A 22,714-nucleotide genomic window follows, 5' to 3' on the forward strand; every position below is an offset into this window, starting at 1 on the left:
CATTGTCAAATCCGGGGACAAGGGAGCAGGGCTGTGCCACACTGTCTGTGTCTATGGAAGCAGGCAGCGTAGCTCGGGATCAAGCCTACAGGTGTGCCACAATAGGAAGCGGCTTCCTATGGTTGCCCACTGAGAAGAGGAGGAGCCAGGAGCAATGGTAGGGGACCCCAGAAGGGGAGGATTGGCGCTGCAAGTATAACATGTTTGTAATTTTTAAACAAAAAATGTTAGACTTTACAATCACTTTAATGGTGCCTTCTATATAAATATATACGGTTCGAATGAGAGCTTATAAACACTGATCTGCAGTCAAGCAGCTACATACACAGATGCAATGCATATATAGAAACAGTTTACCTGCCAGAGTATTTGTATTTATTTCCTTTCATTCCTAAAATGTACACAACGTATAGCTAGGCAGGTGACACCACTTTCTATTGCTAAGCAATTTATAATAAAGTAAATCTGTCATGAGAAAACATAGAGGCTGCTATTACTACTCCTTTATGAAAAATGCTACATGTTTGGCTGTCATGCTGACTCTCTAGGTGCAATACTTGAGTTGAGTTGCTGCCCCATAAGGGAAAATTGTCTACTCACCTTTCCGTAATTTTCCTTTCCTGACGCATCTCCATGGCAGCACACACTGCATTATGACTCCGCCCCCACAACCTGACAGGATTGGTTAGCTATAAATTTGAAGGAGAGGCACCTCCCTTCATTCTCTGTAACTATCATCCTAAAGAAGGGGTGGGATACTGTGTGCTGCCATGGATATGCGTCAGGAAAGGAAAATTACGGAAAGATTAGTATACAATTTTCCGTTTTCCTGACGCATAATGGCAGCACACACTGGGAAATAATTCGCCAGTCGGGTGGGTGCAAGTTAAAGTGGTAGTGTTTATTATATAATCTACCGTTGATAACTGAGCCGAGTCCACTCTATAGTGGGACATGAAAGTATGCCTGGAGGACCAGGTTGCTGCCCTGCAAATTTTCTCGGGGGGACACTCTGCAATACGCTGCCCAGGAAGCTGCCACTGCCCTTGTTGAATGAGCCCTGATGCCTCCGGGTACCGGCAAATTCTGAATGTCCTAAGCTTTCTTGATTGTCTTGACCAACCAAGATGCGATGGTGCGGGATGATGCCATCTGGCCTCTTCTCCCCCCATGGGGAATCACTAATAGACTTTTGGTCTTCCTGTAAGAGACTGTAGCAGATAGATCATTTCTAATAGTAGTCTTAACATCCAAAGCGTGTGGTTGACTTTGATCATCTGTAAATGATGGAAGATTGATTTCTTGATTGTAATGGAAGGATGATGACACCTTTGGAGTGAATTGGTCTGAGGGTTTCAGGACCACCCTGTCTGGGTAAAAGACCATGTATGGCTCTGAAATCATTAACACCTGTATTTCCTAAACTCTTTTAGCAGAAGTGATAGCTATAAGAAATGTTATTTTTAAAGTTAAGTTCCATAGTGTAATTGAATCAGCTGGATGGAAAGGAGAGTCTGACTATCAATAAATCCCATGCTGGAAAAGTCGGTCTTCTTGGAGGCCTGATCTTGATACACGCTCTTATAAATTGTATAAAAAGAGGTTGATTGGCCCACTTGAAACCCGTCTTACCTGAAAGAGCTGAAACCTGTACTTTGAGTGTACTTGAATTGAGCCCTCTGGATAAACCTGCTTGAAGGAATTCCAAAACATGTGGCACTTCCGGAGATAAAGGATCCCAACCATTCCGCTGAGCTATAGACGTGAACTTCTCCTATATTCTGTCATAAGTTATATTAGTCGTGTATTTCCTAGCTTGAAGTAACATTGAAACAACCTCCTGTGAGCAACCTTGCTCTAGGAACCTAATCCTCTCAACATCCAGGCCATCAGATGGAGCTTCTCCATGGCTGGATGGAGGAACTGACCTTGGTGAAGAAGATCTTGAGATAACGGAAGAGGTAGTGGGTCCCCCAGACTGAGCTGTAGCAGAGTGGTAAACCAAGGCCTCCTGGGCCAAAAGGGAATGATCGCTATCACTGATGCCGAAGATCTCCTGAGCTTCGATAGGAACCTCGCCATCAAAGGCGTTGGTGGAAATATGTACCCCAATTGGAAGTTCCACTGATGGAGAAGGCAGTCCACTCCTTCCGCAGATGGGTATGCCGCTCTTGATAGAAACCTCTGAAACTTGGTGTTTAAGGGTGTTGCTGCCAGATCGATTTCCGGAATTCCCCAAGTTCGGGTCAGGAGATTGAAGACTTGAAGGTTCAGGGACCATTCGTTGTTTGATAAGAACTCTCTGCTCAAACAGTCGGCTAGCAGGTTCTGAGCTGCCGGGACATTTACTGCTTGCAGATCCAAAAGAAATATCTGAGCCCATTCTAGGATGGGACGGTCTTCCTCCAACAATGTACTGCTTCTGGTACCTCCTTGTCTCTGTATATATGTTACTGCCACCTTGTTGTCCATCCGGACTGGAACACTCTTCCCCTTCAAGGATGGGCCAAAGGCTAGGAGGGCCTGGAAGGCTGCTCTGAGCTCTAGGACATTCAACACCAGATCCCTTGCTTGGAATTGCCACTGTCCTTGAGCCGCCTGGTTCCGATAATGGGCTCCCCAACCTGATTGGCTGGCATCCGAGGTGATCATCTCGGGTTCTGGGTGGACTATCGGTCTGTGTCTCCTTAGATTGTCTGTATGCATCCACCACCAAATTGACTGCTTCACGATTCGATGAATGGTGATCGACTGGAGCATTGATGTTCCCTTCCACTGGGTAAGGAATGAGTACTGCAATGTCCTCATGTGCCATTGTGCCCACTGGATCATTGGTAGAGTGGCCGACATTGAACCTAGAATGCTCAGACAGACTCTTGCTGGAAGATATTTTGCCGCCATTAACCTCCTTATCTTCTGTAATAAGGGCCCTATCTTTTTCTGAGGTAGACTGACTCTGTTTGATAGAGTGTCGAGTTCTGCCCCTAAGAAAGTTATATTTTGAGTAGGCTGAAGACTGCTCTTCTTCCAATTGATCAACCACCCGAAACTTTAAAGCGTGTCCATCAGTATAGCACGATGAAGAATGTTTCCTGACTGTCTGCTAAGAGCAGGATATTGTCTAAATGATGGAGCCGCAGGCCTTTCTCCCTTAGGAATGCGATTACAGGAAGGAGAGTCTTGGTAAATGTCCTGGGAGCGGAGGAGATACTGAACGGAAGACACTGAAACTGGAAATGTTGATGGTTGACCGAGAATCGCAGATACTTTTGAAAGGCGGGGTGTATGGGCACGTGTAAAGAAGCGTCCAATAAATCTACGGAAAGCATCAAATCAAAGTTAGTTTACACCTATAAAATTGATTGGAGGCTCTCCATTTTGAAGGTGTTGCCTTATAAGTTTGTGTGAAATCTCCATTAATAACTGTAAAATATGGTAATAATGAATATATTTCAAAAAGAGTTTCATTTAAGTTTTTGCTAAGAGCAAAGGCCCAAGGCCCAAGGCTTGTATATGCAAACAAGGGAGAGCCAATTCCATTGTTCTACACCTACTCCTAGTGCCATGCTGGGATATGCAATGGACCTAACTTCCTGGGGAAATACAATTGACACACTTGGCCAACATAGTCACAAGGATTTGCATGAAAGGGGGCCGACTTATGGAGTAAGCCCTCCAATCATGATCCAAGCTAGGCCAACCAATGAGACATCAGCTTGGTTTGATATACTCAGAGGCAAGGGGGAGCTAGGGTCTCTCTCTCTGATGACCAGCAAGCTGAAAGGAGCTTTGGTAAGGATGGGTAATTATGGGAAAGGAATGCCCTTTTACTTGTAACTAAATATGTGTGTAGATTACTGTATTGAGGAATATACCCTGTATTCCTTAATGTAAATACTTTATTTCAACCTAATATTTTCTTCCTTGGTGTAAGGCGATAGACAGATGATTGTGTATTAGCTAGACTTCCAACTGCTTCCTAATAAATGTTGTTATATTTTAAGCTTTCACTCTTCGTCAAAAAGAACTCTTATTTAACCCACCTCATATCTATGAGATATGAAAAATCTTAAATATAGATTTTTCAGGGTAACAAAGGCTTCTACTTGAATGCTTCTGTTGAGTCCCTTTAGGTCCATAACAGGCCGTAAGTCGCCTGTCTTTTTCCTTACCAGGAATAGAGGGGAGTAATACCCCCTTCCTCTTTGGGAAATTGGAACTTCCAATATTGCCCCCTTCATTACTAGCTCCGTCACATACTTGAGCAGTAATCTCCTCTTGATTGGAGATGATGGCAGTCTGGTTGACTGAAAATGGTTCTTTGGTGTTTCTTCTATAAACTTCCATCTGTGACCATACTTTACTGTGGACAATGTCCATGCGTCCTTTATGTGTTCCGTCCATACCTGCTTGAATTTTTTGAGTCTGGCTCCCACTCTCCCAGGTAGGATGAGCGCACCCTCAAAAACACTTCTGGTTTTCCCCTGACAAGGTGGTCTTAGACTTCTGAAGTCTCAAAAAGGATGATTGTGGATTCTTCCAATTCCTTTTGAATTCTCTACCTGGTCTGTATGTCTTCGTCTCCCTGTATCTCTCCGGGAGATTGCGTTTGAAGGTAGGACCTTTCTGTGGTTTTGAAGGACGCCGGTCAAAAGGAATCAGACCCGATTTTTCCACCTGTTACTTTGGAGATTGCCGAATCCAACTTTTGATCCAAAGAGGTTAACTCCATCATAAGGGATCTTGCACCAGTTAGACTTTGATGCTGCATCAGTCACCCATGGCTTGAGCCATAGAGCTCTTCTGGCCGTAACTGATGCCAGCATAGCGTTGGCAGAGGAATGGATTACATCCACTGCAGCTTCTGCCACAAAATCACCTGCCAGTTTCAATTCTGGAAGAGAACTGATTATCTTCTCCTGGTCAGCCCCCTCACGAACGGATTTCTCTATATTGGCCGACCAACCAGAAATCGCTTTTATCTACTGCGGCTGATGCTATCGCAGGTTTACATGCTCCACCTGCTGTGCAGTATGCTTTTTTCATGTCTACATCATTTTTTCTATCCAACACGTCCCTCTATGGGTAAAGTAACGTGTCTTGCAAGTCGCATCAAGGAAGCATCAACCACCGGCGGTTGGGATAGCCAATTTACCTTCTGTTCTTTTAAAGGATACAAATTAGTAAATCTGTTCAGATTAGATCTCTTGTCCATTTTCTCCCACTCATCCTTGATGAGATCTTCCAGTTCTTCGATAAAGGGAAAGGACTCTGGTTCCCTCTTTAGATTAGGGAAGTACTTCCGAACCTTGCGAGGGGTCTCTTTCGCCTCCTCCCATCCTATGGCTTCCTTCACTGACTTTATGAAGGGCTCCACTAGAGTAAAGTCAAATCCAGTAGCGGTCTCTGAATCAACATTGTCGGAATCCGAATCTATAGGCGAATTCTGAGCTAAAGAAGATGTGCTCGGGCCGGCCTTGTCTTGTTCAGGAAGTGATGTCTCCAAGATAGTCTCCCGAACAGACTCTCTGAGATCAGTCACCTCTCTTACATCAGATTCCTTTTCTCTGGTTGCTTCATTGAAGCATGCCTGGCAGGCCAATTTGTCTGGTAAAGCTGGAGCTCCGCACCAGCAAGCGTTTGCTGCAGGACGGGTGTGATGGCTCCTTTCATGACGGGGAGAAGGTGACCTTCTATATGAGCGACTATAATGAGAGTGGCTGCAACCAGAGTGACGATGGCGAGATGAAGATCTTGAGCGACTTCTCCTGGATCTCCCATGACTGGAGCGTCCGTGATGCTTGGAGTTGGCAGATTTAGATCTGGAAGGGCTACCAGAAATCGCATAATTAGCGAATATGCACTCTTTTTTTCTCTCCTTCATACCTACCATAAATGTTGGCACCTCTTACCTCATATGATCAGGATGGTCTGCTTGGGCAGTGGCTTCCATGAAGACAGTGCACAGGAAGACAGTATCTAGAAAAACATACAGTATAGGATTGCACAAATAGTCACAGACATAAAAAGATCACTTATTAACACACGCAAAAGAGATGTGGATTTACCCAAGATTGAGAGCAGCAAAAACGCCAAGGAAAATCCTTTTGTAATATGCCTGTAACCATCAGTAATCATTACAAGACTTTTTAAATTCCCCGCCGCCGTGGAAATGACGTCACCGTGCATGCTCAGTAGCACTGTGTGTAGTCCCGGGTGCCATCTTGGAGAAAGGAAAAAGTACCAGCAATGACCTCACTTCCCCCGGCGTCTGTGCAGAGAGCTGAGGAGGAGGCGGCCGCCATCTTGGAGACTCCCTTTGCCTGTGGCACTATGGAGCCCAGCAGAACTTTAAAACACACAAAAGTGAAAGGAATGACACACTTACAGGAGTGGAGACAGGTAGGAAGCCACTGCGATTCTTTAAGCTTCTTTAAAGCTTGTATGTGCCAGAAATCCTTGCCCGTGAGACCACCAGAGTGGGGCTCTCTCCATAAAGACTCCTGAAAGAGGCTGAACAGGAGAGACTTCCAGCCAGGAGAGGCTAACCTGTTGGGGCGACTATGGTAAGGGTTTCCAATCTTGTCGGATGAGGGAAAAAAAAGAGAATAAAGTGGGGTGACTCTCCTTCAAATTTATAGCTAACCAATCTTGTCAGGTTGTGGGGGCGGAGTCACAACCCAGTGTGTGCTGCCATGATGTGTCAGGAAAACAGGTTTGTAGATAAAAAAACATAGAAATATAACGACAAGTACCTAGAAGTTCAAGAAGGAGATCAGTAATGGCTTTCACCATAATTTGTTTCTGATGTGTATGTTTCTACAAAATCTATACCTTATCTATCTGACTTCCTTCAATCTTTGTTTTCCAGAATTTTCCAGAAGCCTCTCCTTCAAGTAGACTTCAAGACCTGAGCTTAGATGTTTCATGTAGCAAGTGGCTTTTTAAATAATGAGGGCAGATACCTTTTTAAGACTGCTGGGAACCTTTTCTACAGCAAGTCGATTATTTTCACTTTATAACATGTAAAGTAGGACAGCTTGCCTTTGCACTGTAATAACAAAACCCTAAAGTTAACGCTGTGCTAGAAATAAAACAAGGTCTATTGAAAATAACTAAAAGCAACCAGCACCAAAAGTCTAATACTAAACTCAAACGCAATGTGATAAATAAAGATGCAGCGCTAATATAATGGAATAATGAATTGTTTGATCAAAAAAAGAATAATGGTGAAAAATCTCTCAAATAAGAAAACTAATGCAAATACCACACATGATTTGCTACCAGTGATGCACAAGTGATGAATAAATAGAATATGAAACAACCAGTGCAAACAAATGATGGTGAAAAGAACTCTCACTTAGCAAAACTAAGGCAGATACCATAAAAAATAATAAAAATGATATGTGATAAAATATAAAAAACACATAATTAATGTTATGGAACATATATGAAAATATAAAAAGGAGAAAATCATTTGCAAATCACTGATGAAAGAAAAGTCCCAGATCCGATAAACATGGTGTAGATGAGTAAATCAGTAAAAGTCCATATAAAATGTGAAAGTGAAACTCCAAAAAAGAAGTGCAAACAGATCCAATCTCCAAGATAATTCACACCCAAGTGAGTATTATCGTTCCTTACCGACTAAAGATGACCACCATAAGGTAGTCTCACAAGGCACAGGGAAATTCAGGTCTCCCAGGAACCTATTGCAGCATCTGCAGTATCAAACTAAGATGGTGGCACTCAAAAGACAAAAGCAGAAAATGCTCCCATAGTGCAGTAATTCATAAAATGTAATTTAATATGCCAGATGGTTGTCTGGGGATTGGCCAAGTGACATTGCCATTACGCTTAAGGTTTAAGTTGTCCCGCGGAGCCATCTTAGATACTGGCCGCTCTATATAGAGTGATGGAAACAGAAGGGCGCCACCATATTAACTGCTGGCTGCCTATACAAGCTTAATGGGTAAACCAAAGGAAGACCAAAAAACAAAAAGAAAGGAATTTCATCATCTTGTGGCCAAGAAGTATACATATATTATACTGATGGGTCACAAACCAGCAAGAAGGAAGTCAGGAAGAACATCGCGTTTTTAAGAACATCGCGTTTGTATACAGAATAACCTTTAAAAACTGTATACAGACAGGATAAACGATAACAATCAATCGAAACCATAATATCACAATTAATAAACTTCCAGAAGAATTATTGAAAATTCAATCGAAAAAAATAATAAAAACAATTAAAAAATTAGAATATTTATTCAAAAAAATTTAAATAAATTATGAAAGATAAAAAATATTAAAAAGATAATTGGTTAAGAATTATTCATAAAACAATTAATATCCCAGTCGACCTTTAAGCCAAAGGGTACGTAGGATTTCTTGTCAAAAATCCACCTCGTTTCAAGCCTGGAAATGGCCCTAAACTTTGTTTATGCCCCTCCAATGGGGTTGAAGTTTATCCAAAGCTACAAACAGAGTCCCTTTAAGTTTTTTTATCGTGGTGCTTAACATAATGTCTGGACAGGTTATGTTTACTAAAACCACGCTTGATGTTCCCTACATGCTCAGACAAACGCACATGTAGGGCTCTCTTTGTACGTCCTATGTACTATTTGGAACATGGACACTGTATCATATACACTACACATTCCGTAGAGCATGTAATGAATTACTCTATATTGTATGATTTATTTGTTGCTGTAATAAGGATTGCTTACTACTCTGTTTTATTCATGGATTTTTTGTAATATCACAAGGCTTATCAAATGGTAAATGCAAGGCAGCACAATGGCTAAGTGGGTTAGCATGTCTGCCTAGCAGCACTACGGTTGTTGGTTTGAAACCCAGCCATGACACTGTTTGCATGGAGATTGCATGTCTCCCTGTGCCAGTGTGGATTTCCTCTCACACTCTAAAGACATGCTCGTAGGTTAATTGGTTCCTGTCTAAATTGACCCTAGTATGTGTATGTATGAATGTGAGTTAGGGACCTAAGGTTGTAAGCTCCTTGAGGGCAGGGACTGATGTGAATGTACAATATATATGTAAAGTACTGCATACACTTTCACTGCTACATAAGTACATGTGATAAATAAAAATATTGTAGAAAGAGGTTAAACCCTTTCGCTGCTAGGCCCTGCGCTCCACTTTTAAACTCAGGTGGCTAGACCATTGTTACAATTTTTCCATTTTTTTTCCTTTCAGCTTTTAGAGTTTGTAAAATACCCCCCAAACCATACATTTTCTGAAAGCATAGGACCAATAGAATAAAAAGAAGGTGTTACTGATTTTTTTAGGCCCTGTGATATTAGCACAAATGTTTATAAAAACAATAATTTCACTAAAAATACACAAACAACCTTCTTTGTGGACACACACAGAGCAAAACTTACAAAATTCTTGCTAAATTTCTACTAAATATAAAAGCTAATACTGTTACGAATATTTGTAGATTTTAGGTTGCGCGTTTTTGTGAAAGCAGAAGGTACACACAATTGTAAATAGAAACAATTTACTCTAAAAATCTGAGGTTATCATTTTTGACTTGCAGCTTTTACAGTTTGTAAAAGACTCCCCAAACAATACATTTTTAGAAAGCATATGACCTGCAAAATAAAAAGAAGGTACTATTGTTTTTTTAGGCCCTGCAATGGTTGCGCAAATGTTTCCAAAACAATAATTTTGCTAAAAATACACTAAAATCATTATTTGTGGACACAAACACAGCAAAGCTTAAAAAATTCCTGCTAAATATAAGAGATAAAACTGTATTGAGTTAATAAATAACAAATATTTGTACTATTTTTTTAAATTGCGCCTTTTTATGAAATGGTGAAATCTGATGGTGTGCAAAAGTAAATAAAAACTATTTACTCTAAAAAAAAAAAAAAATTTTAGAGTAGGTTATCATTTTTCACTTACAGCTTTCAGAGTTTGCAAAAGACCACCAAACCATACAAAGCACATGACCTGTAGAATAAAAAAAAAAGCCTTTGTTTTTTTAGGCCCTGCAATAGTTGTGCAAATCTTTATCAAGTTGCTATTTTCACTAACAATACAGGAAAATCATTATTAGCACAAGCAACATAACTTAAAAAATTCTTGCTAAATTCCTACTAAGACCCTGTTCATATGTAGTGCACTAAAGTGTTTGCATACTAAAGAGCTGTATTTCTGCTCTGTTTATTTACTCCTTTCTGGTTTGTATGTGATGAAGGATGTGTTGGTGTGCCAGCCAGCAAATAAAGACTTGTAGTTTCTCCCTCATACAGGCACCAGAGTAGAAAGTAGTGATAGAAGTACTACCCCATCGATCCACAATTTAATGTGCACGATTAACCAGAAAATTAATAGTAGGAATTATTAAGTCTATACGCATTTTTATATCAATCTTGCACTTTTGAATATTATAAAAAATAAATAATGTTTCTTTGTAGTAGTAGAAATTTAGCTTTCAAAAGAATTGCTTCAACTTTAAGAAAAACTTTGGTTCACATGTGTTGTGATTTAGCAATATGTTCAGGGCCATCTTTAACGCAGGGCAAAGGGGGCAGCTGCCCCGGGCCTAGTTTTCCTTGGGGGGGTGCCCAAAGCAGCTGGCCCTTGAGCCCACGCTGTCGGCAAACTAAGGCCCAGATGATGACACCACAGAGCCCACTGGGGACACAAGAAGCAGCGCTGTATTACCCAGCCAGCAGAGAGGGGGCAGAGTGTAGTAGGAGCTGAGATCTTACTGGGAGCCCCGCCCCCAGATGTCTGTATTCCCCAGCCAGCAGAAAGGGGGCAGGCCCGGGAGCTCCACTGATGCCCTGACCCCTCCCCATGCAGCTTGTGCACTTGGGAAGGAGCAGCTGTATAAGGAGCTGAGATTTGAGTGAGAGCCCTGCCCCTTGACCTCTAAAAGTGCATGATGAGCTTAGCTGGCCAAGTATGTCCCCCCCCCCCCATAGACTGCCTGACTGCTATCCTAAACCCTGAGCCGTTGTCATGTCAACTGTAAAGCTCTGCATTTCTGAAAGGTCTCTGACAGTCTGCTGTAAAATGTTCGCAGTCTCTGACCATCTCCTGCATTATGTCCATAGTCCCTGAGCATCTTGTGTAGTATGTCTGCAGTCTCTGATCATCTCATGTACCATGTCCGCAGTCTCTGGCCATTTCCTGTTTCATGTCTGCAGTCTCTGGCCATCTCCTGTTCCATGTCTGCAGTCTCTGACCAGCTCCTGTTCCATGTCTGCAGTCTATGACCATCTCCTGTACTATGTCTGCAGTCTCTGACCATCTCCTATATTATGTCTGCAGTCCCTGACCAACTTCTGTAGTATGTCCGCAGTCTCTGACTGTCTGTTGTAGTATGTCCGCAGTCTCTGACCATCTCCTGTAATATGTTTGCAGTCTCTGACCATTTCCTGTAGTATGTCCACTATGTCTGACCATCTCCTGCAGTATGTCTGCTATCTCTGACTGTTTCCTGCAGTACGTCCGCTATCTCTGACCGTCTCCTACAGTATGTCCGCTATCTCTGACCATGTCCTGCAGTATGTCCGCACTCTCTGATCGTCTCCTGTAGTATGTCCGCAGTCTCTGGCCATCTCCTGTAGTATGTCCCCAGACTCTGACAGTCTTCTGCAGTATGTCCACAGTCTCTGACCAACTCGTGCAGTATGTCTGCAGTCTCTGACCATGTGCTGTAGTATGTGTATTAATGTGCCGCTTTACTTGCTCAATTATTTGGTATTTCTCCATTGCTCAGTGAGTGGTAATGATGTGCAGTAACCTGTAGCAACTAATCTGTGAACAGTAGTGATCTGCTGTAATCTCTAGCAACCAGTTAGTAGTAATGATGTGCTGTAACCTCTAGCAACCAATCAGCAAGCAGAAATGATGTGTTGTAACCTCTAGCAACCAATCGGTGAACAGTAGTGATCTGCTGTAATATCTATCAACCAGATAGCAGTTATGATGTGCTGTAACCTCTAGCAACCAATCAGTGGGTGGTAATGATGTTCTGTAACCTCTACCAACCAATCAGTAAACAGTAGTGATCTGCTGTAATCTCTAGCAACTAATCAGTTAGCAGTAATGATGTGTTGTAACCTCTAGCAACCAATCAGTGAGCAGTAATGATGTGCTGTAACCTCTAGCAACCAATCAGCAAGCAGAAATTATGTGTTGTAACCTCTAGCATCCAGTCAATGAGCAGTAATGATAGGCTGTGACCTTTGGCAATGGATTTGCTGCAGTTGGGAACAAGATGATTACCCAGACCCTTTAACAACAAATCAGCAATGACAGCTGTAATTCTGTAATCATGGGTTCCCTTAACCACTCGTCGACCTCCAACAGTAAATTTACTGCTGGCGGGCAGCTTGCCCAGGCACTGTGACATACCAGTACGTTGCAGTGCTCATGCGCACTGGAGAGCAATCCTTTGATCGCTGTTCACCAGAATGCATTACCTGCAGACCAGGCTGGGGGAAGCTGTTGCCACTCACTGTCTGTGGGATTCCCGATGTGACAGGAGCTGGCAGCCCTTTATATCCCCCACCCGAGTGATGTCACTGCCCCCCACCTCGCGCTTGCGCTGTGAGAGGCTGCCGAACGGGCATGTGCGGCCACCGGATTCTCCACCAATCCGTGCATGCTCGAGCCAAGCATCGCTATCACAGAGGCCTCGCACATGCGCAAGCGACTAAGGCGGCCACAACTCGGAAGCACCGTGGCAGTCTGGAACGCAGAAGCGCTCCAGACGCCATGAGGGGAAGCGAAAAAGATACCAGGAAGTACGGAGAGCAAACAAGAGCCAGAAGGGAAACCAAGAGGCGTAAAGTAAACCAAACCAAACCAAAGTAAACATAAATAACATAAGGACAGCTAACATGGAAAGAGGAGAGAGACAAAAGACAGCAGACCTTTGCCAGCCGTTGGTGTGTCCATCTTCAGGCATACCGAGACAACCTTTCTTCCACCACTGGGGTACTTGTTGCCATAAAATGCCACTCACCCGCCCGTGGCTGGGCCCTGAGCTGCACTGTATAATTGGTATGCTAGCCTTCGGAAAACGTTCCGACCGGACGCCAAGACAGGAACAATCGTGATGTAGGTCCATTGGAGGAGGACAAAAGAGGAACACAGTGGTGAGTTCACATTCATGGGGAGACGGGGTTAACCCACACGTAGGCTGCCATGGAGTCTGTCAGGAAAACACATTTTATTTCATTTCTTTGTTTTCCAAAAAATTGTGACAAAAAATGACAGCTTCAAAAAACTCGCCATCCCTCTTACTAAATGTCTCAGACTATCTATTTTCTAAAAAGGGGTCATTTGGTGAGTATCTGTACTGTCCTAGCATTTTATGGCCTCAAGAAATGAGATTGGCCATCAGTACATCAGGATTGATCAACTTTCAAATATATACACCATGGATTGTAGACTCTATAACTTTCACGCAGACTAAATAATATACACTGATTTGGGTTATGTTACCAAAGAAGTGTAGCAGAATACATTTTGACTTAAATATATGAAGAAAGATTATTTGCAACATTTTATAACAGAAACTAAGAAAAACATGTTTGTTTTTTTTAAGTTTTTTTAATTTATATTGCAATAAATGAAAAACTGTGGTAATTAAATACCACCAAAAGAAAACTCTATTTGTGTGAAAACAATGATATACATTTCATTTGGGTACAGTGTTGCATGACCAAGCAATTGACAGTTAAAGTCATGAAGGGGGTAAGTGGTTAAGTAAATACTAGTTTAACCACATCCCATCTGAGGTACATATATACATCATGATAGGAAGTTGTTAATACCAGGATCATAGCTGCAGCCATGATCCCGTTACCCATTGGTAGCAATTGGCTGCCATATGAAAGTAATCTGGGCAGCTCTAATAGACTCCTGATGTACCCATCACCTGGCCAAAGCTTGTTCACCCCTTTGTGATAGCATTAAAGTTAAATAAAAACAATATATTAAAAAGTCTAAAAAAATAAAGAAATTAAACAAAATAAGAGAAAAAAAAACATGTTTTAAAGCACCCTTGTCCCTCCATGCAAATGCATGCATATGTACACCAGTGATTGCACTGCACATGTGATGTATCTGAGTGAGAGGAATAATTCTTGGGCAATAATTCATGATTAAAAGCCTTTAAAGTTCATCAGTTCAGAGTTAAAGTGTCACCTAAGGACAATTTTAAGTACCATCGTTTTTTTATTGCCATTTCACAGGTCTGCGCAATTTTAAATCTTGACATGTTTGGTCTTTATTAACTTGACGCAATATCATCTTTTATATTTTACTCAAAAATTGGGTGTTAAATTAATTTTAGTTTGCACAAACACAATATACAGTAAGTGTAATTTTTCCTGAAAAATTGCATTTGATAAATGGCTGATCAAATATCATGTGACATAAATTGCAACAGCACTCTAGCTGTGATGAAACTACAAATCCCATCATGTCTCTGCCTCTAGGAGTCATGCCTGTGATTGTCAAGGTCTTGCAATGTCTCGTGGGATTGTGGTTTCACCACGGCTGGAGGTCCGAGATTGCCTACCCCTGCTTTAGGGCTTCTGCTTTCAGACTGGGGGCTCTAAGTAATTTTCCAGCAAAAAAATGCCCCAGTAGGCAAGCGGTTAAAAAGTTTCATATAATGTAGACTATTATGAAATGTTTCTAAATCATTTTACAAACTTTAAGTACCTTTCTCCTGCTTACCCCTAATTAAACTCCAGCTATTCTTCTTTTTATGGATCACATCTGGAATATAACTTTGACAAGCACTGCATGAAGCGTGTAAAATCTTGCTTAAGGCCCCTTTCACACTGGGGCGGTTGGGGCGTCGGCGGTACAACAGCGCTATTTTTAGCGCTGCTGTACCGTCGTTCTTGCAGCGGTATTCGGCCGGTAGCGGTGCGGTTTTAACCCCCCGCTGGCGGCCGAAAAAGGGTTAAAAACCTCGTACAGCGCGGCTACAGCCGCGGTATTACCGCGGTATAGCCGCGCTGTCCCATTGATTTCAATGGGCAGGAGCGGTGAAGGAGCGGTGAATACACCGCTCCTTCCCCGCTCCAAAGAAGCGGTTTGCAGGACTTTTTTCACCGTCCTGCCAGCGCACCGCTTCAGTGTGAAAGCCCTCGGGCTTTCACACTGAACAAACAGCGGCGGCTGTTTAGGGGCGGTTTTCAGGCGGTATTTTTAGCGCAATACCGCCTGAAAACCGCCCCAGTGTGAAAGGGGTCTAAAGCTACAGTCAGAACTGCTAGATCCTCATTGGTCATTCCTAGTCAGAATGGGGCGTTAGACTTCAGGAAACCTGCAAAATACTCTTTCTGTCTGAACCATTGTTGCCAAAATGATGTCACACTCATGTGCCATGAAGAAAGTGCCACTTCAAAGTACATTTATAAATGACCACTGATTCTTTTAGTGCAGTAGCCACGGACAAGGAGTTTTTGATATTATTGCTTGTTTTTATGTAATAATTTATTCCAAATTGTACAACATGATTGTTCCATGCAAAGTTTCAACAGCTTGAGTTCCCAAAACTATACATAAGACAATAAATGTCATGCTATTAAAGTATTAAATTTGTGGGGTATATGCCAGAGCTGCCCCTTGTCGTCAATCTTATTTATTTTAGCTGTGGAGCCCTTAGCGGTACGGCTCAGACACACTGTAGACATACAAAGTATCCAATGTCGCGATAGGGAACACAAGCGTGCCCTCTTCGCCGATGATATATTAATGCTACTCTCCTCCCCTATTACATCCCTCCCAAATGTATACTCTGTTCTCTGCCAATGTTCATTACTCTGTGGCCTTAGGGTCAACCATTCTAAATAACAGGCATACTGTTCAGACCATTAAAAATGAATTCCCATTTCAGTGGCATACCATACATACAAACACTCTATTAATGGAATCATCCCCCGCTGTACCTAAAACTCTTTGATGACCTTGATGGATGGAGGACTGACACCCCTCCCCCACAGTTGGACCAGCTAATCCGATCTTATACCCAGAATTCTTATGCACTATGGATGAAATTAGAATCCTCCATTCATCCATTAAAAGGATCAGCCATCTAATGTGGCTAACTGCTAAAGCCAGGCCTGTAATTATATGCCCCACCCTATCTTTCTCTTTGAATCTCTGGGATAGGTTATCAGCAACCTACAAGTTTAGATCTCTGCACAGTCCTTTGGCTCCATTGTTGCATAACCCTGCTTTCACACCGGGTCCTTCTCCACACGATTTTGCTTGGTGCACCAACAAAGGTTTACTGCGCATAGCAGATCTGTATGATGGTAGGAGTGTTTTGTCAAAACAGCAAGAAAAATACCCATTGCCACATACAGAATTCTATAGACATACCCAGATAGCACATTTTAAAGCCACTCAGAAATCTTACTCTATTTCTTCCTCTATGTCTGTGGAATATCTCTGCAAGAACCTGTCGATAAGTTCACAGGCCACATTTCCAAAATATATAATATACTTAGGTGTGTAGCAAGAGATATACAAATAAACCGCCCCTGAATCTCTCTTACTCCACTGCGCCAAAGAAAAGTGCAAAGCTATATCAAAGATGTGTAAATGAATACAAAATATGTGTACATACACAGTGTACAGTGAAAAAAAGCTGCCACTTAAATAAATACATAAACTGATCAAAATCCCCAAAACTATACCTCTCACACGTGTACAGATAGAGATAGCGGCACTAATATAAATTGTGTAAAATAATGGGTCAGAGCAGTATAATGCCTATGACCCTCTACTTATACATAAAAATATTAATAATCATAGTGTCATGAAAAATATTAATTTTATCATGAAAAGAAATTTCTTTAACACCCAGTGAAAAGTGTCACTATAAATAATAAATTACAAGAAATGAATGATCAAGTTCAACAATTGTTTTTCAATCTTCTTGTGAAAAATCTTCTACTCTTCCACCACACCACCGTGATAGTGACACCACTCCCTCTGAAGAGCGCACTCACCAAATTGTATAGCCTCCCACTCTCGTGTTTGGCAAAACAGCAATTGTACCACACCTGGGTTGCATGTGATGAACCGTGAATCCAATCAAGCCAGCTCCATATGTGAAAAAATGAATAAAGTGCTCCACATAGCGTGATGCCATTTTGACAGATTTATTAAAATCACTTCAAACACACTTCAATGGTTACACTCACTTTTAAACTGAAACATAAAAGCCTTTAAAAAGAAATCCACAGCAAGCAACAGGATCAGTGATCCAACGGTGCACCGCTGTCACAACGGACCTGAAGTGTAAACTGGTGTATCTCTCACCCAACCTTCTAAGGCCCAGCCATCCGAGAGTGGGAGGCTATACAATCTGGTGAGTGCGCTCTTCAGAGGGAGTGGTGTCACTATCACGGTGGTGTGGTGGAAGAGTAGAAGATTTTTCACAAGAAGATTGAAAAACAATTGTTGAACTTGATCATTCATTTCTTGTAATTTATTATTTATAGTGACACTTTTCACTGGGTGTTAAAGAAATTTCTTTTCATGATAAAATTAATATTTTTCATGACACTATGATTATTAATATTTTTATGTATAAGTAGAGGGTCATAGGCATTATACTGCTCTGACCCATTATTTTACACAATTTATATTAGCGCCGCTATCTCTATCTGTACACGTGTGAGAGGTATAGTTTTGGGGATTTTGATCAGTTTATATAATATACTTACCTCAGTGTCTACAAATTTGTTTCATATGGAAAGATGTGGCAGAGAGGTTTGAAATAGATGACTGGTGCAAGCTAGCACAACAGACCTCTAAGACACTACTTCTGAGCTGGTAAATAGTTCTGGCAGAAGTGGCCTTGTGTGTCCCAAGAGCCTTCTTGCAATGTTTTAGAGTGTGTGGATTAGAAAGCACAACGTACCATATACTCCACTTTACTTCTTTATTGTAAATTTTTCATCGTTACAAACCAAAAAACAATATTATTGGATAATATAGTACTTGTCACATTATACAGCTTGTACATAAATTCTTTATTTCTAACACCTGACATACAGTATGGTCAATCCAAAGCAAATTCTGAGTTTTTCTTTCTTTTTCTTATATATATTCTCTAAACATCATAAACATACAAGAAACAAGCAAAAGACAAAAAAACACCTTAAGCAAATCAGATGACTGTTCCATATCCTGCCCACTATAGTATTCTGTGTATCTGTACCTATGTAAAAAGTTACCTCTGCCGGCTGCTCAAGTCAGTAGTTTCTTCTCTACCCACTGATATAACCCTCTACCTCCATTTTCCATCTGGTACCATATTTACTATCTGTGACTACGCTTGCCCACCCTTCTAAAGATCAGGGAGAGCCAATGAGGATGGGGCTAACCATGGAACCGAAATCCATGGTTTCCACAGTTTGTACAGGTAATTGGGTATGCCTCTGTTACAATAGATCTGTTGTTCTGTTGTCGTTTACCTGAAGGCATCATTCCTCAAATGAAGGTGCACTCAGGGATATCCACCTTAGGGCAATTAGTTTTCATGCCATAAACAGTAATCTGCTAACTGGTATCAGGATCTCAAGGGGCATAAATTCTTCATCAAGGTAACCCAACAGGCATATTTTAGGGTCCTTATGGATATATATATTAAAAGTTTAATTAATGGTATTCACCACCTCTCGCCAGTATCTAGCCAGTTTAGGACAATTCCACATCATATGTATTAAATCAGCAGGAGATTTTTGGCACCGCGGACAGTCCAGGGAATCACGCCTGTCCCACTTAAATAATTTGACCGGCGTTCTATATACCCTGTATATTATAAATAATTGCATCAAACATTGTGCCGGTGATAATGACACTAGCGGTACCCTTTCTAATATTATTTGCCAGGCATCATCTGACATATCCCATATATCTAGCTCCCACCCTCTTCTGCCTGGGCTGACACCCTCATCTCAATATGGTCTCGTAAGTTGGCCATATAGAGATGAGATCAAGCCTTTTTTTTGAGTCAACCGTGCTAATAAGGTTATAAGTGGCATTGATTTTATCACTTTCTTTTCCCCTTTAAACTGAGATTGTACCGCATGCTGTAATTGTAAATATTTAAAAAACTATGATGAGGTAAATGAAAAGATTCTTGCAGATCCTGAAAGGTGCGTAGAACATTATGTAAATACAACTGTGTTATATATTGGGGCCCCTTTGAGCGCCAACTTTCGAATCCCTCCAGTTTACCTAGTTCTTTATATTGCCTGTGCTCGGAGGCACCTTCAAATTTCATTATACTCCTCATTTCCTTCCAAACTCTATTCATGAGTGAAATTGTTGGGCTCTTACAGGTATAGACAAAGGCCCCAGATTCCAACTGGGCCAGGAGGTTATAATAAGAACTGTTACTTAGCAATAGGGCCTGTATAGGGTCCTCCCAGTTCACAACTCCCCAGCCTGCAAAATGCTGAAGCTGGGAGGCTATGAAATAAAGTCTGGGCTGAGGTATCGCCAATCCGCCCTATCCCTTTCTCTCTGGAGAATTGATAGCTTAATCCTGGGATTTTTTCCTTTCCATAGTAACCTTTGAAATATTGATTCTATTTTTTTTAACCATTTGAGAGGTATCCATATTGGTAAGTTGTGAAGAATATATAATAAAGGGGCCCAGATCATTTTTATAAGGTTTGCTCGACCCACCACCGATAATGGCAGCTTTGTTCATGCCGTGCTCTTAAGTTGGAATTTAGTAAGAATAAGGTATAGATTATCTATCAAATAATTTTCTACCTTGGAGTGTATCATTATTCCCAAGTATTTAAATGATGAAACAATTTTAACCTGAGGAGCCTCTCTTAACGTGGACAAACTAGGGTTATCTAATGGGAGCAAAACAGATTTATCCCAATTAATGGCATATCCAGAAAGCAAACCAAAATTTTGTATAAGTGCCATTAAAGATCTTAAAGATGTATCCATATCCCCTAGAAGGAGCAGAGCCTCTGCATATAGTGAGATTGTTTCATTCCTCATTCCTCTAATAAATCCACAAATAGATTCTGATTGTCAGATGGCTTCAGCCAGGGGTTCGATGGCCATTGCAAATAACAGAGGAGACAGGGGGCACCCCTGTCTAGTTCCTCTGTATAAAAATAAAAAGAAAAACTGCGCTGCAGAGCAAAAAAAGGTCAAAGGTAAAAGCTGCACACAAAATACACCAATATCTGTGTATACCATGAAAAATAAAAAATAAATAAAGTGCGCTAATTATATGAAAATACACACATAGATGTGAATACATGTGGGTGGTAGTAAAAACCCCAATCTACTGAGAGCAAGTAAATGACTCCATGAGTGGTAGAAATATATAAGTGCAAAACATAAAAACTCAAAGACGAAACAAAAAATGTGTACATGTGAAGTACAATGATATTAATAGCGTGAAAATCTGAAAATCAAACAAACTTTTGTTTGAAGACGTCTACTAATGACGAAACATGTAGGGCGTGGCTACGTTGTAAGCCGTCACGATTGCCCCATGTTATGCACGGGTTATTACGATTCTTATATGCCGGCTTGTTTTTAATTGTATTTTTACCTCACGGAGCGTGCACTCTCTGTTGCGGTCTGTACTTTTATTGAATAAATTCCGAAACGTTTTACACTATTGGAGCTCCGCTCTTTTGCTTTTTCCTTTGCCACACTGGGAGCAAGAGAGCTTTCCTTCCCCCCTCTCCAGGCGTTTCACTTGGACCAGCCCGGATCGGAGACAACATTCCTGACAGCTGCTGGGGAGATCTTCTCATTACACGGTCCCTGCAGAGGGCAAAAATCTGCATGCCTGATAGACCCTGCCAAGGAGGGGGTCCAACACGGAGGGTAAGAGTCCACCTTTATCACTTTCTCACTTATTGGAGTCACCGTCAGTGGATTTGCACCATCCTGCACATCTCTCTCCTTTGTCAATCCACTCATAGGGGGATTAGTTGCTGCTGAGCTGTATAGTGGATGGAAGCTTTTTTTCACTGATGAACTTTTTATGTTTGAACCCATGGACTGAGTTTGTTTGATTTTCAGATTTTCACGCTATTAATATCATTGTACTTCACATGTACACATTTTTTGTTTCTTCTTTGAGTTTTTATGTTTTGCACTTATATATTTCTACCACTCATGGAGTCATTTACTTGCTCTCAGTAGATTGGGGTTTTTACTACCACCCACATGTATTCACATCTATGTGTGTATTTTCATATAATTAGCGCACTTTATTTATTTTTTATAGTTCCTCTGTATAACTAGAAAAGTTCAGATACCATACCATTTATTTGCATACAGGCCCTCAGAGCAGAATACAGCATTTTAATCCACCGTATAAACCTTTCCCCAAGGCCAAACGCACCCATCACTTCCCACAGGTATGTCCACTCGACCCTGTCGAAAGCTTTCGCAGCGTCAAGTGACAGAATCGCTCTCCTCCCAGGGTTATCACATGGTAGTTGCATATTTAAGTACCTCCTTCTCAAGTTAATTGCTGTAGATCTTGTAAGGATAAAGCCACACTGATCTTGATGAATCAATCCCTGCATGTGTCTATTTAGTCTTGTGGCCAGGACCCTGACTAGAATCTTAGCGTCCGAGTTCAACAATGATATCGGGCGGTAAGATTCTGGAGCCAAAGGGTCCTTTCCAGTTTTTGGTAATACAATGATGCAGGCATCCTTCATAGAGTCTGGAAGCTTGAATGATTCTAAAGCTTGGTTAAGAACCTTCAGTAATTCTGGAAGCAAAATACAGTGCCTTGAAAAAGTATTCATACCCCCTTGAAATTTTCCACATTTTGTCATGTTACAACCAAAAACATAAATGTATTTTATTGGAATTTTATGTAATAGACCAACACAAAGTGGCACAAAATAGTGAGGTGGAAGGAAAATGATAAAGGATTTTCAAAATGTTTTACAAATAAATATCTGAAAAGTGTGTATTGTATTTAGCCCCCTTTACTCTGATACCCCTAACTGAAATCTAGTGGAACCAATTGCATTCAGAAGTCACCTAATTAGTAAATAGAGTCCACCTGTGTGTAATTTAATCTCAGTATAAATACAGCTGTTCTGTGAAGCTCTCAGAGGTTTGTTAGAAAACCTTAGTGAACAAACAGCATCATGAAGGCCAAGGAACACACCAGACAGGTCAGGGATAAAGTTGTGGAGAAGTTTAAAGCAGGGTTTGGTTATAAAAAAATATCCCAAGCTTTGAACATCTCACGGAGCACTGTTCAACCCATCATCCGAAAATGGAAAGAGTATGGCACGACAAACCTACCAAGACATGGCCGTCCACCTAAACTGACAGGCCGGGCAAGGAGATCAATAATCAGAGAAGCAGCCAACAGGCCCATGATAATTCTGGAGTTGCTGCAGAGATCCACAGCTAAGGTGGGAGAATCTGTCTGTAGGACAACTATTAGCCGTGCACTCCACATATCTGGCCTTTTTATGGAAGAGTGGCAAGAAGAAATCCATTGTTGAAAGAAAGCCATAAGAAGTCCCTGCTTGCAGTTTGCGAGAAGCCATGTGGAGGACACAGCAAACATGTAGAAGAAGGTGCTCTGGTCAGATGAGACCAAAATTGAACTTTTTGGCCTAAAAGCAAAACGCTATGTGTGGTGGAAAACTAACACTGCACATCA

The 22,714-nt window shown here is 41.4% G+C and overlaps 1 protein-coding gene across 1 annotated transcript in view; it reads left to right on the forward strand.

The window, feature by feature from the left end:
- The window catches only part of LOC141147091 (DNA helicase B-like), a 260,293-nt gene extending 243,565 nt beyond the window's left edge, over nt 1-16,728 (forward strand). The window contains exon 12 of the mRNA XM_073634187.1: nt 6,872-16,728. Coding sequence (XP_073490288.1) covers nt 6,872-6,952 — 81 coding nt within the window. The 3' untranslated portion in view covers nt 6,953-16,728. The remainder of the gene's footprint in view (nt 1-6,871) is intronic.
- Nucleotides 16,729-22,714: the final 5,986 nt, after the last annotated feature.

This window comes from Aquarana catesbeiana, linkage group LG06, assembly GCF_042186555.1.
Source record: "Aquarana catesbeiana isolate 2022-GZ linkage group LG06, ASM4218655v1, whole genome shotgun sequence".
In the NCBI taxonomy this organism is placed as follows: domain Eukaryota; kingdom Metazoa; phylum Chordata; class Amphibia; order Anura; family Ranidae; genus Aquarana; species Aquarana catesbeiana.